The 17135-nt window shown below is 48.5% G+C and overlaps 1 protein-coding gene across 10 annotated transcripts in view; it reads left to right on the plus strand.

The window, feature by feature from the left end:
• Positions 1–16717, plus strand: part of LOC138118323 (serine protease inhibitor Kazal-type 5-like) — a 41410-nt gene extending 24693 nt beyond the window's left edge. For 3 of the 10 annotated variants that reach the window (XM_069029254.1, XM_069029253.1, XM_069029255.1), the window contains 12 exons: positions 2883–3010; positions 3523–3589; positions 5155–5282; positions 5386–5437; positions 7749–7879; positions 8465–8543; positions 8996–9054; positions 9884–9965; positions 12259–12386; positions 12753–12816; positions 15796–15848; positions 16263–16717. In XM_069029254.1, coding sequence (XP_068885355.1) covers positions 2991–3010; positions 3523–3589; positions 5155–5282; positions 5386–5437; positions 7749–7879; positions 8465–8543; positions 8996–9054; positions 9884–9965; positions 12259–12386; positions 12753–12816; positions 15796–15801 — 816 coding nt within the window. In that variant the 5' untranslated portion in view covers positions 2883–2990 and the 3' untranslated portion in view covers positions 15802–15848; positions 16263–16717. Of the gene's footprint in view, positions 1–435; positions 626–1794; positions 1821–2882; positions 3011–3522; positions 3590–5154; positions 5283–5385; positions 5438–7748; positions 7880–8464; positions 8544–8995; positions 9055–9883; positions 9966–12258; positions 12387–12752; positions 12817–15795; positions 15849–16262 lie in introns of all 10 variants that reach the window. The other 7 variants (XM_069029249.1, XM_069029250.1, XM_069029246.1 and 4 more) reach the window with 5 other exon arrangements.
• Positions 16718–17135: the final 418 nt, after the last annotated feature.

Consider the following 17135-nt stretch of genomic DNA (forward strand, 5'->3'; position numbering starts at 1 on the left):
TTTCAACGAAGCCTCAAATTGATGTTTTTCAACCTTTCCTGAATGTTTACTCTTTAGGTTCATACTGAGGTGCTTTAATAAAAGCAGACTGACTTCCAGAGGTCTGAGTGACCTGGCCTTCCTGTTGTCTCTTCTGCAGACAAGTTATTAGAATAAAAGCCCTTTCAGCTATTTCGTTGAGATATGAAGGGGTATTTGTGGTGTGATGGCTGGAGTCCCGCTGTCTTATGGAACCACCCTGAAGATGGCAAGAATCCCTCTGGCTGTGTGGGGGATCTGAAGTGATCTATTTATAATTTTCTTACCTTGACAAAATGCAGGGAGTGACTCAAATATGTCTCATCCTTATGGAAATTAATTGTGTTAATGGGATCATTAGAATTTAGAGTAGTGTCAACAAACCGGTTTTTGCAGCTAATGATGGTTCTTGGGCAGGTTACATCATAAGGAAGGCGGAGAACCTGGACATCTATATATATGTGATCAGCCCTGAGCCCCTTCTTTGGGTTTCATTGAGCAATGCTCTAGTAGAGTCAACGTAGGCAAACAGCTGCCACCACCCTCACCATGAAAATAGAAGGTGCCTCGGTGGTCCTTGCTCTGGCATTTTTCTGCTTCTTCTCAGGTTAGTAACTTGTGATGTTCTCTGTGCTGGAATCTGGGACTGGCCGAGGACGCAGCCTGGGAGTGCCCATAAAGACAGAGAGAGGGTTAGGAGAGCCCATGTTTTTTAGGAAGCATAGTGGTATAGCAGAAGGCCACCAATTTTTTTGCTGTACTACGTGTATTGGTTTGATATAACATCTCTTGTTAACTGCTCTTTCTTTTTCATGTGGAAATAGTGAAGTTTTATTGGTAGATAAAAGCATCTATTTTTACTAAAATTAGCAGTTTAAGAACAAACGAAAAAGCCAAACCTCCATTTTTCTACGTGGGAGAATACCAATTTCCAACCAGACTGAATTCTTCCATAAAAAGCCCAACTTTGAACAGAAATGTAATACAATTTTTTTTGTAAATTCAGAAAAATGGTAATGTCTTGTCAACACTTGCTAAGGAAGGCATTTTCACATGGCTGCAGTAATTTGGCTACAATAGATGGACTTCAGCAGGAGCTGCATTTGAAGCAATGGTCTTTCAATTTTCTGCCTGTTTCTATTGAAAAAGAGCTAATGGAAGATTTCTTGACAGTTCCTTGCAATGCCACTGATGATACAAAAGAGGATGAACTATATTATACCAGCTTTAAGTGTCTTAGTAAAAAGAAATGGCTGTCAGCTACTCACCTGCTGACTCATTATTAATTTGATAATTTGCATGAAGTACTGCAAATGGAATGGGCCTTGAAAAGGAATTTGTCATTTTGGACAAACAACGTGATATGGCCTAGCTCGGGTATCCCAATTTTAAGTGATGGTGAAGAATGCCAAAAATGTATGTGTGGGTTTGATGCAACTACCAAGGCAGGGGTATAGAATAATGGAGAAACAGCTACTGAACCATCCTTGGAACCTGGATTTTAAGCCTGAGAAAAGAAATGTAGTAAAGGAGGGCACAAAGACACAAAAGAATGGATGTGATTTTGCATTTGAATGACAAAAAGTGCAATGTTCCAGAAAGGACTGGGCATTAGAGACTCTCTATCAGTGTGAAATAATGCATTGGATTAGCTTTTATCAAGAGGTATTTGGGTGGATTAGGAAACTGCATCAAGTATTTTAATTAAATGCTTTTGCTTTAAAATTTCCCTTCAAAGATTTTTGTATGGTTTCATTGTTGGTTTTTCTGTCGCAGATGTTGCCAGTCAAGCTTCGATTAAGGCGAGTCCAACCTTTTCTATTCTGATTCTCCCTTTGTTTTGCCAACTTACACTGCTTAATGCATGCTCTGAGCAAAGTCCATTTAGATGCACTATACTTAGATATTATAATGCTTTTTAAGTGGTGGAAAAAGCAGTGAATCTCTCCATATTTAGAGACAACACTTAGGTAATACAGCAACGGCTCCAGCTGACAGTGTGTGTTTGGTGCATGATGCTCTGATCATATCCAAACAGCTCTGGGCTGGGAGTCTCATGAAGTGATGTTAGAAATGGCATGAATTACATTTTTAATGATATTTTAGAATACAGCTTCTGATCCAGCAGAAACCCCTGCTTCCGATAATTCCTGAGTTTCATAATTAAAAGAATTAAGGCAAGTCCTTTGAGTCTCAGAAAATAATTTGATTCAGTGACTTAGAAGTCAGTTCCATTCATGTTTTAATCAAGCAAGCTTGTCTCCTTGGTAAAGATCCTTTCGGGAAACACAGCAGCCAAAAATAACTAAACGGTTCATTGCCTCTCCCTGGTCTGCATCTCAGTTACCCAGCAGAAGATGCAAGGGGCTGCTGCAACATTGCACAATATTACTGCTCTGCTTCCTGAGAGGGTTGTGCTTTTCTGTGCTTGTCTTGCACGTGAATCACTCTCCAGTCGCTCTGGCCCGTTCATTCCTCTTGCATCCCTCTGGCACTTGCAGGACTCTTATTTTCTGCTCTTGACTAACTTTATAACATGCAGTCGTCCTCTGTAGTGGGTAGCAATTTGCAGCTGTATATAAATTAAATGTGTTCCCTAAATATATATTCCTTTCCCCATGATTAATGGTTCTTGCAACGGGTTTTGAACTTTCTCGTTGCCTTTTCTGCTTCGGGAGCCTCGAGCAGGGCTCTGGGCACAGCCTGTGCCACGTGTGGGGTATGGGCAGGAGGAGTGTGGTTTGTGTGAGCAAACTGGTGCTGTTGAGAGCCTGCAGCACACCCATAAAAGATTCAGTGTGAACAAACAGTTCTCAGGATCTTGCTGGGAGCCTCCACTGATTGCCCTCCTCTGTGCTTTTCAGAACGAATGCAGGAAAATTTGGTCACTTCTGCGCAGTGGGAAGTATTCCTGTCCCATCACCAAGGAGGCCTTCAGCAGCCCAAATAACAAAGGAGACCTCAACAAGTGCATGATGTGCCAAAGGCTGCTGTGAGTATCAGCTGCCTGCTGGCTCCAGTGGCAGCCCTGCCCACCCACAGCATGTCCTCTCCTCCCACAGCAGGGAGCCAGCTCTCAGGAGGCTCCGTGCTATAAAGTTGTTGCCCCTGGCCAACCAGACCAGTTTGTAGTTCTTCAGCAAACCTGTGAACCCAGTAGCTCTCTCCAGCTCATCACATGTTGGGGATTCACCACGGAGTGTGAGGAACAAATGCAGAGTGAAAATTTACACAGTTTAGCTTCTTGTTTCTGTGGGTGGCGTTTCTTAGGATGGAGAGAGCTGAATATTAGACAGGGAGAAAGGATGGCACAATGCCCCCAGTGCAGAGATGTTAAACACCCTGGGCATGTGTCAGGGAGCTGAGCCCTGGTGCTGATCTGCGCTGCTGCCTTGTGCAATGGGGAGGTGGGGTTGGCGGGACTGGCCTTTAATCACCCCCTATTTTGGCTTTGTATCTGAGCACTGCACGCTGCCCTGTCACTCACACCTCCCTTTCTTGCAGGGAAAGAGACTCAAAAAACAAAGGGAGTGGTGGAGAGGCGGACAGGAAGGTGAACTCCTTGGGAAAGGTGAGGTGAAACATCTGTGCCGGAGCCAGTTTTATTGGTGATGGCATCGCGTCTGCTGCCTCTGACCCGCTGCCCAGGGCGCTTCCTCGTCTGCAGCGTGGGAAAGGGCCCTGCAAGGGGAGCAGGGCAAACGTGCCCAGCCTTGGGGAGAGTGTGAGGCTTTGTGCTATCCACCAGCATAAAAGAAACCAAAACTCCTGGCGGCTCCTCCCAGGCAATCACGGCACCTCCGGTGTGTGCCTGACCCCGAGCCCTGGCTGAGGAGGATGCCTGCCTGTTTATAAGGCACACCATTGGCATCTGGCAAATATTTAATAGCAAGGTTGGCGCATGTGAGCTCTGACTAGGGCAGGGTGTGGGAACAGGCTGGCTCTAATTGTCCCTTGTTTATCTTGTTGATGCACCTGGCTGGTTTCTTTTACCCATAGCTGTTTTTCTAGATAGCAGGTCTTTATGTGGAGGGAGCTGTCCTTTTAGCCTTGGGTTTTTATTCTAGATGGGAGTGAATTGGTTTCCATCAGATAATGTTGGTTGTGGTGATTGATTTATTTATTTTTTACATCTGGTTAAGCAGGGTAGCTTTCTGGCTCTTGTGTGTGTGCACAAATTAAAGGCTTTGTAAGGCATAGCTGTCCTAAGGGACATCTTTTTTTTTTAGACATCTGACTTGCCAAAGTATGGTCCTGAAGGCAGAAGGACAGTTTTACAGCATCAGGAAGAGACCTACACTGAATTTCTTTGTTAAGCCATAGATTTTCTGTCTGGCTTTTGGCAAGTAATTTTCTAGGCTTGACTTCCCCATCTGCAGAGCTGGGATAAGCTATCAAGCCATCTCCTCTACATGGTGTGAGAGGAAAAATGTCTTGCAGATCACATGGCAGATAAGGTTGTAAGTGCTGCATAAACGAACCTAAAGACTTCACGTGTTCCATGTGTTTCTTACACTGCAGACTTGCCCTGAAAGTTATGGGAAAACTGTTCAGAGGAAAGTAAAGGCCAGGCTGAAATGCTTAAGCAGGCTTTGCTACAAAAGCCTTTTGTGAAATAGAGTGCTTTGGTTCAATTAACACGTACCATCATGTTAAGTGGAAGGTAAAAACACCCACCTCTTACTCTCGTGTACCTGGGGATAGGAGGTGTTCAAGGATTATATTTTTTTTAGGTCTGCAGCTTCATTTTTTTACTGTGCATGGGTTTTAAAATTCTTAGCAGTACGTTCTCTCATGAGAGATGGGAAAACCGACTTTCTCATCTGAAATTCACTGAAACTGTGGATTTTATACTCAGAGCAGAGCTTAGGTCCTTTGGGCAGGCTCTTGCATGTGTTATCTATTAGAAATAGCAACAAGGCTGCCCTGGATGCAAAAGACAGATCTGCTCATCTAAACATACGGATTTATTTGTTTTATGCTGCATGTTTTGGTTTTCCACCGAGTTCCGCCTCAAGGAAGCAAAATAACGTTTGAAATGTAATTCGTTGGGTGGATAATCCTTTGTGGATTTGTGGGAGATGCGTCTCTCCGTCAGCATATCCATGTCAACCCCTGCTTTTGGCATTTGCACAGGATGAGTGTCAGGAGTTTCGGGATCTGTTCAAGAGAGGGAAACTTTCCTGCACCAGGGAGAACGACCCTGTCCGGGATGCCTCTGGGAAGCAGCACAGCAATAAGTGCCTCATGTGTGCAGAGAAGTTGTGAGTAAAGGAAAGGAGCGTGGGATTGCTCGCACTAGCGGTGGGGAAACCTCTCCTCCCTGGAGCACCCTGGTATTCACTTTCTCATCTTCTTCTCTTCCAGCAAAAGGGAGAATGAGCGGAAGTTATCTAAAAACAGACAAGGAAAAGATAAGGTGAGATTAAAGTATTAGGCAGGTCAATATAGGACTTTATTGGATTTTCACCCAAGACAGAGAAAGGCAATGTTGTTCTACTCAGTTGCTCTTTCTCCTCTGACTTAATTTTGAGATCCACTTTCCTTACCCTCCTTATTTCTTATTCATGCTCTTGAGTCCCTCAAGTGAACAGCTTGTGCCTGAATATTATGGTCTGCCCTGCTGACCTGTGGATCTAAGGACAGGCAAATCCTGACAGAGCAGGAAGTCAGGTGTGCTGTGCTATCCCGAATTTCGGCTCACGGGTGGAGAGGTCAATTCTGCTGAGGCTGCTAATTAGGTGGAAAAGAAAAATCCGTGAAAGGCCCTAAATCTGAGCTCTGCACAGCGTAAGAGATCATTGTGTTCTGGGAGATGTCAGCCCTGCACGATCTCCAGGCCTATGGCTCAGTTTTAGCTTTTTTTTGTTGGAAACTTTGTTCTCACGGAGCTGTGATTTGCCACCTTCTCCCTGGCAGGCTGCAGCCACCATGTTGCTGTGCACTGATGCTTTGCTGGCAAAAGCAGTCCTGTAAAAGGGAAAATAGTTGCTTTCCACCACTTTCCTCTTGATTCCTGCTATGGCAGGGGCTGGTGCGGCCCCCTTAAGCCTCAGTCTTGGGGATAATCCTGTTTTAGTGCTTTTTCTAATGACTTTGGCACCAAAAAATAGAAGTGTAAGTGAAATTTGCTGATGGCAAAGCTGGGAGGCAGTATCAGCAGAGGAGGATCAGCAGATCACTCAAGACTAATTGGATAGTGCTGAGGCCTGGAGTAATAGAAACAAGATAAAATGTAATGGCAGTGGCAAGATCACACAGTCAGTGATTAACAAGAATTCTTACTCGCTGGCTAGAAGTGACAAAGGATAAGAAAGCCCTGCATTTATTAGCGGGTCAGGGATGTGACAGGCCATGAAAAAGGCAAACGCACGACTTGGATGTACTCAGTGAGATTTTTGCAGTGGAGGTCAGGCCTGAATAGGGCTCCAGAAATGCTGGGTCAGAGAGAAAATGTTTGAGAGAGGCTCTTAGGGGAAGGAAGATCTGTCTGCAGACAACTGGGCTGGTCCCAGGGATTAAGGCACAGAGGGGCTGGGAGAGCTTTCCTGGGCTTGTTGGGAAGGGAAAGCATGGCCTGAGCTGTGCAGGGTTGTGAGCACATGCTGGTGGTGGGGAGAAGCAGTGAGGCTTGTGGAGAGCCCCTCTGGAGTGGATGCAACGCTTCTTTCTGGTGGGACAATGCTTCATGGCTGTTGGCACAGCAGCAGAGGCTCATCCAGGGCCAGATCATCTCTGCTATCCCTGCCTGGCGTGGCCCTAGGGAAATGTGGGGCTTTGTACTCAGATTGGTTTTCCAGCATTACCCTCGTGGGAAAGCTGAGGAGCTGGAGGCTGAGGTGCCCTGGATGGGATGCAGGACAACACTGGGGAAGCCTCCCCTTGGCAGAGAGGATGGGGTGGTGTAAACTTCTGAGCAAAGCAAAGGGTAAGGCCAGTGACCTGCCAAGGGCCTTCATGCAAGCTAGCAGGACTGCACAAAATGGGTAGAAAATTGTGAGCACTAAAACCTGTTTTTAAGAAGAAAAGGGTAAGTGGAAGTCACTTCCCTGTCCTTTGTACTTGCTGATTGGAGCTGCCTATTGCAGTGTGTGAAACAGTTGAAATTAGGGGGACTGAATGTTTCCATCCATGTTACATAACAGGGGCAGGTTAACACAGTTTCTGTACAGCAGTTTTGAACAAGGAACAAATTAATCATCCACTCTCCAAACAACCTTCCTGTGCTTGTGGACTATTGAGTATGTTTGCATTGTGCTTTTATGTTTTAACTGCTGCTTCTTGATTGACACGTCCCAAAGTGTGGCTGGTTTGGAGGATCCTACGCGCTTTGTAAAGAAAATTATCTTGAGCTACAATCTGGGAAAAGGCTGTAGCTGCGTGTTAAGGATGTTGGGAGAAAAGGGAGTGACTTCATTACCGTATCGGTCACATCACTGGCATGCTTTGGATAGCCCAACCAGGAGAATAATAATTAGTGGGACCATACTAGAAAACTCCCAACACACGTGCTGTGCAGGCAGAAGGACCCGGAATTTTTCTGACTCACCCCTCTGTTTATATGCTAAGTGGCTGGTACTGCACATCCTCTTCTCTCACCCCCACCCAGACTCTCCTGTGATGAATTTGTGATAGTTCCATGCTTTCCCGGCAGGAAACCCCAGGTTTCTAAGGATCTGATCAATAAGGCAAGGAGGACAGAGTGCCCTAACCCTGCCCTCCTTCCACAGGATGACTGCAGCGAGTTTCGCTCCCAGTTTGAAGCTGGTGGCCGCCTGTTCTGCACGAGGGAGAATGCCCCTGTCCGGGATGCCTCTGGCAAGCAACACACCAACAAATGTCTCATGTGTGCTGAGAAGTTGTGAGTACCCCTTCCTCTGAGCAGCGACAGCAAAGAGGGAAATCTCTGGCTGCAAAAGTGCAGCTTCTGCCTGTGAAGCTGCACCTGGGCAATGCCTGGGAGAGTCCTGACTCCCAGTGGCCCTCTAAGAGATGCTCTAGCAGTGGGGCTTCTCTTTGCACTTCCCTGTCAGCACTAAGGGCCCAGGGGCAGGTGAGAAGCAGTGTGGAGTAGAGGAGGAGAAGCAAAGTTGACAGAGCAGCCCCTTTCCCAGGGGACTGTCAGGCATGGGCAGCTCCTGAGGAGTTTCCCACACGTGTACTTTGCCTTCCAGATGCTCTCTCTCTACTCCCATAGAGCATATGCAGAAGCAGCCCTGATATGAAAGCAGCCACCTGGATCCAGGATGTAGCATACAGTGGGAATGGTGAGGAGAAAGGGAGAAGACTTAGGGGTGGGAATTAGGAACAGGACCACCAGGAACAGGGACTGTGGATGGGGAGGTGGTACCTAGTGGCAGGGCACTGGCTTACAGGGCAGCCCTGGGTGCTGGTGGCACTCACACTACCATAGCACTCCATTTTTTCTCCTCTTCCCTTCTTCCAGTAAAAAAGAAGCTCAAGCTCAAAGAGGGGGTGGAACTGTCCAGCGCAACAAATTGCCCACTTCAGAGAGGACATACCAGGTGAGGTGGAGCTCAGAGCCTATGATGAACTCAGAAAGGGTCTGGTGAGAGTCTGTGGGGTCTGGATGGCCAGGGACTGCCTGTGGTCAGCCTGGGGTGATCAAGGTGCTTAGGATTCTGTGGCCAACTAATGATGGAGGAGAAGGTGGGTGGACCTGGGTGTGAGCATACAAACTGGCCTCATTTGGGCCAGACGGAACAGCCCCTCTCACTTTCCCAGTGATGTGATGCTATGTGAGAGACAAAGGGCAGGTTCAGACTCCCCACAATCCTCTAAGCCCTTGGATGATAACATTTGGTGGGTATGGGGTGCATCAAACCTGTTACTTTAAGAACAGCCCTGTCATTCTTTGGGTCTGGGAGGATGAGGGGGAGGGCAGGAGCTGCTTTAGCTTTGCTGCTTCTCTACTTGCATAAAAGTTGTTGTTGAGTGTGTTCTGGCCCTTTTGCAGAAGAACTGTGGTGGTTCACGGCAGGGTGTAAACGAGAGGCGTCCCTTCTCGGGCAGAGGGTGAGTTCAGCAGCACCTGGGGTGGCAGCTTGTCCCCACAGGCACCTTTAGCCCTGGCACTGGGTTCTGCCCCCTTCCATGTACGTGTATTTTTTAGGGGTGGTTAGGAGATTAATAGGAGCAAGAGTGGTTCGACAGCACAGGAGCAGCACGGTCTGGGATGGAGCAGTGAGTGTTTGGTGCTCACTACAGCACTTCCCACTGGCTGAGCTGGTGATGGGGAAGAGACACGTGTGGGGCATGTTTCTCGTGAAGCCCTTGCTCCTTTTTGACCTTGATGTTGTGTGTATGAAGCACCAGCGATTGCTGTGCTCAGAATCCATCTCGGGACACTTTGTCCAGCAAAACCTGTCTCCTGGCAGTGCACACGTGTGTGCCTGGCCCTGGCTCAAAGGCAGTGCCTGGTGCACCATGTGCTTTCTGGGCACGAGTCAGGCAGGTGCTGTTTGTTTTGTAGCTGTTGGCCCTGAGCAGGACTCAGCTGCTGCTTTTTCTTGGGCACACTGAGATTTCTTGCTTTTGACTGGTACAATTCCTTCATGTTCCCCTTCCATCAAGTGCTGCCAGCAGACAAAGGGGTGCAGAGCCCTGGGGTGGTGGTGCACTCGGACTGAGCACAGGGCAAAGCTGTGTCCTGCTCTTGGCTTCCTCCCTTTTAGCATGTGGCTGGGGGGGCTTCTCACCCTCTCCTATCTGGTGGGTGGGTGGATGCCATGGTGCAAACAGCCCTCCAAGAGCTGTGGGGGTTTGCAGGGAGGGTGGGTTTGCCCTCTGCTCCCCGTGCTTGGGAGGAGATGGTGATGAACTGTATCTCTGCTCTCTCTGCCAGCCCACAAGGTCAGCGTGGCAAAAACTGCAACCGGTCACCCGGCCGCAAGTCACAGAGCAGAGACAGCGATGAGGACCCGATGGTAAATCCACCTCCTGCCCCTCGGGTGGCAGCTGTGTGGGCAGAAATGAGGACCTCTCCCCTGGGGTGCTCCTCTGCTGGTGCTGCACCACCCCTGCTCCTTTCCCTGCAGCTGTTCCCATTCTTGCTGTAACCCTGAAGCTTTTCACTTGGCCCCATGTCCCTGGAAGGGTTTGAATGAGTGAAAGTATCTGTAGCCTGCTGCCAGCCCCTGTATCACCTGGCACTGAAGCAGAGGGAAGGGCTTGGCTCCTTGTGGAAATCCCCCACCTGTGGGGGGGTGTGGGTCTTGAGCTCAGGTTGGAATCCTGCCCCACATGTGGCCAAAGTGGGGTGAGGAGTGCTCCCCCCCAAGCTTAGAAGGTGCTGAGAATAAAGGCTGTGGTCAGAGCAGGGTGGTGGAGCTGACTAGGGAATGAGGATAAGTTTGGCAGAAGGAAGGAGTGCTAAAGGGGGAAACACTGAGTGGTAGATGACAACTGTGTAAGGAATAATGTAGGAGGAAGGTGGGGGTGTCTGCTCTCCCTTCTCATGAGGAGAAAATGGAATAGTTCCAACAGAGCTATAAGTGGAAAATGTGAACTAATAAGAGAAAATAAGTTACCGTAAAAAGGGTGACTAAACTGTGGATCTCACTATCACAGGGTGTTGTCTAGAGGTAGGATGGTTAAAAAAAAATACCTGATGTTTTAATTCCTCCAGCATTTTCATATGGTAATTTAAATAGCGTTTTGGAAGAGATAGGAAACGTGTTTCTATGGGTTTGGAGGGATCTTACTACCAACTGTCTTAACTTTCTCTGGAGCCTCTGCTGCTGACCAGTTTTAGAAGAGGGACATTTGAGTTAAAAAACCAATAGGTAGTTCAGGTACAGCAATTTTGATGCATTCCAGAGGAAGCATTAGGTGTAATAAGGCCAGTCTGCTTCAGGGCTTAGTGGTATTTACTGGTAGCACTGGAGGGGCAGTGATGCTGACGAGCTTGACAGACCAGAGGTGATTCAGGGAGCAGATCTGCTCCTCTCCTCTTTCTAGGGCCACCTGTGGGTTTTGTCACAGACAATTCCCAGAGCCAAAGGAATGGTGGCACTGGCTGCTGGCACCTGCGATGTGTGGGGCTGCTGGTGGGGTGGCCTCCTGCCCTGGGCTGTGGTGCAGGCAGCAATGTCTGGTGCGTAGGAAGGCATCCAGCAGAGGATTGCAAAGGTCAGCATTGTCTGCTCTCACGTCACTGATGATTACCCCGGTGAGGGAGGAAGCAGCACATTATGGAAATTAGCAAGTGACGTTTAACCAGCAGGTGCTATCACAGCACGCCAACATCACCAAAACCTCCCCCTGTGCTGCGCGGCATGAAATCCTTCCCTGGGGTGTTTCCTGCCCCATAGGGCTGCTGCTAAACCATCATTTGTGTGCTAAATGCTGCATCTCCAGGTGGAAGGGGAAGTGGAATGTTCTCTCAGCCCCATTGCACCATTTGCAGCCGTTGCAACACATTTTGTAGCACCTGGAGTGGGGTTGGGAGCCCATTAGTCACTTCTTTGTCTCTGTCTTTTTTTGGGATCCTGGAGCTACGGTGGGGCTGAGGAAGGGGCTGTGCGTGCCAGGGAACAGGCTGTGCTATCCCTGACCTCTGCTGTCGGAAATCTGCTATGACCGTGCAAACACCCGCTCCGCTCTGCTCGCAGGGTGCGAGAGGCTTTTTAGGATCCCTAAAGGTTCTGTCAGTGCATCCTGGCTGTGCCACGCGTGGTTTGTAGGGAAAACTGTGCCTAAATGTTCCCGTTGCCATGCTCGAGAGGAAGCAGGAGGGCACCCCTCATTATTCATAGCTGCTCGTGTCTCTCGGCGCGGTGGGCGTCAGGAGCGCTGCGTGTCGCACCGCCCGCGGGCAGCGCCAGGCTGCTCCAGGCGTTCTTCCTCCGTTCTGGCCAATGGGTTTCATCTCAATCCCTGGAGATAAAATGCTATCGACGTACTCTATATGGAAGACTAGGTATGGGTGGAAGATGATTTTTGTCTTGTGGATGCACTTTGAGAGAAATAAACCTTGCCCTGGACCGTAGTGTTGGGGTGGATCAGATGGGAGGGGCATGAAGGCTCTGTATCCCAAAGCTTGGCTGACTGGTCCAACAAGAGACGTGATCGATCTCCAAGCCTGGCTGGAGGTGTGGTGGATGTGATACAGGACGGAGGGGTCTCATGCAAGGCTTGGTTTGTGAGCACTTTCAAGTCACATAAAGGAGGGTCTTGCCAGTGAACCGGCGTCAAATGTGATTTTTTTTCTCTCTTCAGCTGGACTGTGATCGAATTCTGCATGGGGTAAAGGGTGGAAGGATTTTCTGCAGCGAATCCTCACAACCAGTCTGTGGCACTGATGGGAAAACATACAAAAATGAATGTGACTTGTGTTCAGCTGCCATGTGAGTAGGCGGAGAGATTTCAGTAATACAGGGCCATCCACCATTCCCGAGTGTCTTTTGCAGAACAGTGTTTGTTTTGATACATCATGACTCACTATCAAGTGTGTCCTTGGTGCTTTGCTGTTAAGCAAACATAGATCAAAATGCCTGAGATTAATCTGATGACAGCTAATTAAGATACACAAGTTGCCAGGGTCCCCTATTCCCTCTCCACCCAATCATGAGATTGTTTGGGGACTAATAAATGCCATTGCATTGGAAGTAGCATCAAAGCATTAAGGAGCCCACAGAGGACTGTCATGCCTGCAGCTGGGAGCTGTGGCATTGCAAGTGAATAATAAGCAATGTCTTGTCCTCCCTTTGCAGGAGAGCTTCAAACTTCATCACGGTAAACTATCGAGGCGAGTGCCAAGAGCCTGCCCCTGAAGTGGTAAGCGGCAAACCACAGCTGGGCTGCCAAACATCAATCTCTCCCTTTCCCCTGGTGGAAATTCCCCGTTGGCACTGTCTCAGCTGGTGGTGACCCGATCCAGGCAGCCACAATAGGGAGTGAGGAATGAGGAGTGGCTGGCAGTCAGCTGCTGCCCACTGTGCCCTCCAGCAGGAGCTGGGCGTCCACACCGTGACCCCACTGGCAGGTTAACAGAGTTAGCTTGTTCCTTCAGCTAGCAGTGGGCTAATTAAGGGCATGCTCTGCAGCTGCTCTTCAGCCACATTGGTTGGGAGGGAAGAGAGTTATTGAAGCCCCTATTTCTATTTTATTTTTTTCCTGGAGTGGAATGTTGCCAAGATGTGGAGAAAAGAAAGTGTCTCTTGGCTGTGTGTAGCATCCCACTTCACTCCAGGTGCCTGCTGAGGAGCCAGCCTGGCCTCTGCACCTGTGACAGGATCATTAGAGCCCCGGGAATGGATGCTCGTGGTCCAGATGTTTAAATACAGGTTGAGACTCGGATTTAATACATAACCTGGGCATAGTCTCCATGCTTTGCCTAGGCTGTGTGATAGGAGTGTGATGTGTCTGGGAAAACAGCTGACTTTCTTCCCGGGACTTTGATGGAGCTAGAAAGACCAGAACTGTATAAACCATAAAGGGCTTGTTCCCTAAATAAAACCCAGGGAGATGGATGGGAAATGAATATTATTCACTGGGTGGCATACTTTTGGGAAAGGTTTTGAGCCTTGACATCTTGTGCAATCACACAGCAGATGAGTTAAATATTTCTCAGCTGTGCTTTGTCTTTCTACCAGTGGAAGCTGGACAGCTTCCAGTTCTTGGATTTGCAGCCAGTGTCTCCCAGTTTGTGACTCTGTGCACAGGATGTCCTGTGGCACCTTGGGAGGATTGTCCTCATTGGTATGAACTCTTGAGAAACTGAATCTTCATCCCCAGGGAAATAGATTGGTTCCCACCCTAAACCAATACAGAATCCAAATATTGAACCTACCAAAGAGATTTCTGGGAAGTTTTGAATGGGAACATTGGCTTCTGAGCGTGGATGTGGTATCTGTGTGTTTGTAGGCACAGAGAGCTGTGGGGTATGAGAGAGCCATCATGCCATAGTATCATTCCATGCCTTCCTCTGCTCAGTACCAGGACACCAGCAGATCCCCAAAACACACTAAACATCCTGGCTCCTTTCCCTGTCTTCTCTAAAGCAGCAGAGTGCTCTAAACTTTGCTTAAAGTTGAAGACATTGCAGTGCAGAGAGAAATAACTTTGCCTGTGATGGTACTGGGGCCTTTGTGCCTCAGTCTTCAGGGAGATGGAGCCGCTGTTGGCCTGTGGGTACAGGGAGATGAGGCACTACGTGAGTCTGGTAGTGACTGTGTCCCAGACAGAATGAGAATGGATACACCATGGCAACTGAAAAATAGAGAGGATTCCCACAAATCTCTGCCTGGTCTGGAATTCCTTACTGCTTCGTGTTTCACCGAGCTGTTACAGCTCTTGAGCCCTTGCAATAAGAGGGGGATGCCATTTACTGAAAGTCAGAGAGCTTGTAGCTGTGTTAAGTATTCCAAGGAGAGATGGATGCAATTAAAAGCTAAGGTGATAAGCTTTTTTTTTCTTGAGGCAAGAAAAGCCAAACAAAAGCCCCCCTCCCCCCTGCACAATGATTTATTCTTTATGTTTATTATGTCACCTGAAGAATCAGGCTGGAAATTTATGGCAGTTTATAAACAATGTACAAAGCAATGTTATTTTCGGCACTGAAATTCATACTCCCTTGCAGTATAATTAATTTTTCTCACTGCTGAAGATTCAGGAACTCAATATATGCTACTAAAACCTGGAGGAAAGCAGCTCCAGCAGTGCTTTTGGCATCAGAAATGGGTTTAGAGAGTTCCAATGTGCAGAATGTGAAATGCTTTGGAGGAAGATAAGAAATTGTTACCCAGAAATTGTAGTATTTCCTTGAGTTGTATTTTTAAATTATCCATGGAGAGTGCAGGGTTGCCTGTGGAAATGTGTGTTAAAGCTGCCTCATCCCTTTGCAGCCCAGTGCCTGCATCTATTCCTGCCTGCAAAGCTCCAGCTGGATTTCCAGATGTTTCTGGCAGCTCTGGTGACCTGATGGCCATCAGGGAAGGATGCTTGTGGGAAGGGTTGGGAGCAGTGTCGTTTGAGAGAGACCTGACACTAAAGGGTGTATCTGGGCATGGCTGGGGTGCAAAACCTTGCTGCAGAGAGAGCCTGTCCCCACTGGCCAGTGTTGGGTCTCGCCACCTTCCCTGGGAGGTCCCTGCCATAACTGAATTCCTTTGATCCTGTTCTGCTTTACTGATGACAAATATAGGTCGGCATCCTGGGTTTAGATTTTTTTTTTTGGTAAGTTAACTGGCTGGTAGGTCCTGCAGGGCTATGCCACGTGGATGAGTTGATTGTGGGTCTTTCCAACACATTTGACTTCTCATGCCGCATATCTTGCAGTTCCTTTACTTGTTCAAAGGTTTTTCACACTAATCACCTGGGCAGTAGTCACCAGCCTGCCCACCCTGGTCAATAGATCAGGGGAAAAAAGGGTTTATCTTGTTTCTCCTTTTTTTTTTTAAACCTCTTTCTCAACAAACAGATAACTCCCAGGTTTGCAATGGGCAAGTCCCAGTTTCCTTACAATGTGCTCTGTTTTGCCACGCTACTTTTAAATGCAGTGAAAGGAAGGAAAGAAGAAAAGCAGGACCTTTCCCAGATTAGAAAATAGGTGTGGAAAGCAGCTAGCTTGAGGTTGAAATTCGTCTTGTTTTCCTCAGCTGGCAGTGCCCCAGCCTGCCTGCCCTTGTGCCAGATGCTGCTGCAGTTGTCTTACGTGGCAGTGAGCTGGCCTAAGGGGCTGTCACAGCAATACCAGGGTCACACAGCAGTGCTCAAGCTTGGGAATGGGCTTATTTTTTTGCTCTTCCTTTCCAGGAGTAATGGAATTCAGACTGCCAGCAAACACCAGGGATCAGCTGTGACCAAAGGTACAGAGAGAGAGAGGCAGTGACTTAGCCCTGCTTGGCCAGTCTGTCCTTTGGGGTTGTGTTTCACAAGGGTTGGAGTGTCCCACCTTGCTCAGACAAGCAGCAGGGCTGGGACAGAGGGTTCTGCAGACTTTTCCTCTCACTGCAACCCTGGGATAGTAGGGCTGAGCCTGTGGGGACTTGCAGTAGTGGGCTCTGCCCACTCCTTTCCTCCACCTCTGTTTTTTCAGCCAAGCTGTCCCTTGAGCAGGGACGATGCTGGCAGAGCTGTCCCACATCCCAGCAAGGCAGGAATGGCCCAGAGCCCTTGCAGAGCATGGGAACATCACAGCTTTAAGGTTTCCCCATGGTCCTTTCAGGTGCCTTTGCCTTCTGGGACTACAGTAATAAACAGTCTGACCTCTGTCTCTGCAGAGCAAGTAAAGGAAGAGTCGATGTCGAGCATCAGGGGAGCTGCCGAGTCCCCAGGACTGCCAGAGCTGCCTTCATCCCCTTCTGCAGCAACCGGGGCCTGTCCTTGCTCAGGTGGAAGGCGAAAGGCTGTGGGGACTCAGTGGTGTCTTCCCAGATCTGCCCTGTGCATGTGGCTGCAGTCGCTGCCACCTCGCTGTGTCTTAACGTGCTTCTCCAATAAAGATAACTCCTCAGCTTCATGTCACTTGTCCTCACTCAGCCTCAGGGGAGGGACACACGAGTCTCCACTCTGGCCTTGCACCACGTGCTCCTTTAGGCAGTGAGCACCCTGAGGTGCACCAGATGCTGTAAATACCTGGTGAAGATGTTGGACCCAAGGGGCCAGAGTATGGTCTGGGGTTTTGTGAGCAGGGGTCAGGGGTCAGGTTCTCTCTGGCTCATTATGGGATCTTGGGTCAATCACTTCACTTGCCCTATCAGCCCTTTTCTCCTGCCTGTAAAACAAACATTAAAAGATACTTACCTACCTCAGAGGGTTGTTGGAGATTTGTTTGGTTTACATTTGGAAATCTACAGAGAAAAATTGCTTTTAAAGCACCCAGTGTCTTGAGCTGGCACTTTAGATGATGCACTAAGTGTCCTCTTCTGGGCTTCTTATGTGAGGCACTGGGAAATCCAGACCACAGTTTGGAGCAATGCTGGGATGTAGATACATGTTGAGTGGTCATGTTAGAAGATGCACTGAGCCCAGAAAGGTCTCTGGGCTTTGGAGGTGTGAATTTGGCCAGTATTTCTTGCTGTGAGAAGGCAGAAGCAGAGATGGCACCCTCAAGGCAGCGCAGGAAGCTCAGCCATTGTGGTGGCCCGTGGATC

Source organism: Aphelocoma coerulescens, chromosome 13 (genome assembly GCF_041296385.1).
Source record: "Aphelocoma coerulescens isolate FSJ_1873_10779 chromosome 13, UR_Acoe_1.0, whole genome shotgun sequence".
Taxonomy (NCBI): Eukaryota; Metazoa; Chordata; class Aves; order Passeriformes; family Corvidae; genus Aphelocoma; species Aphelocoma coerulescens.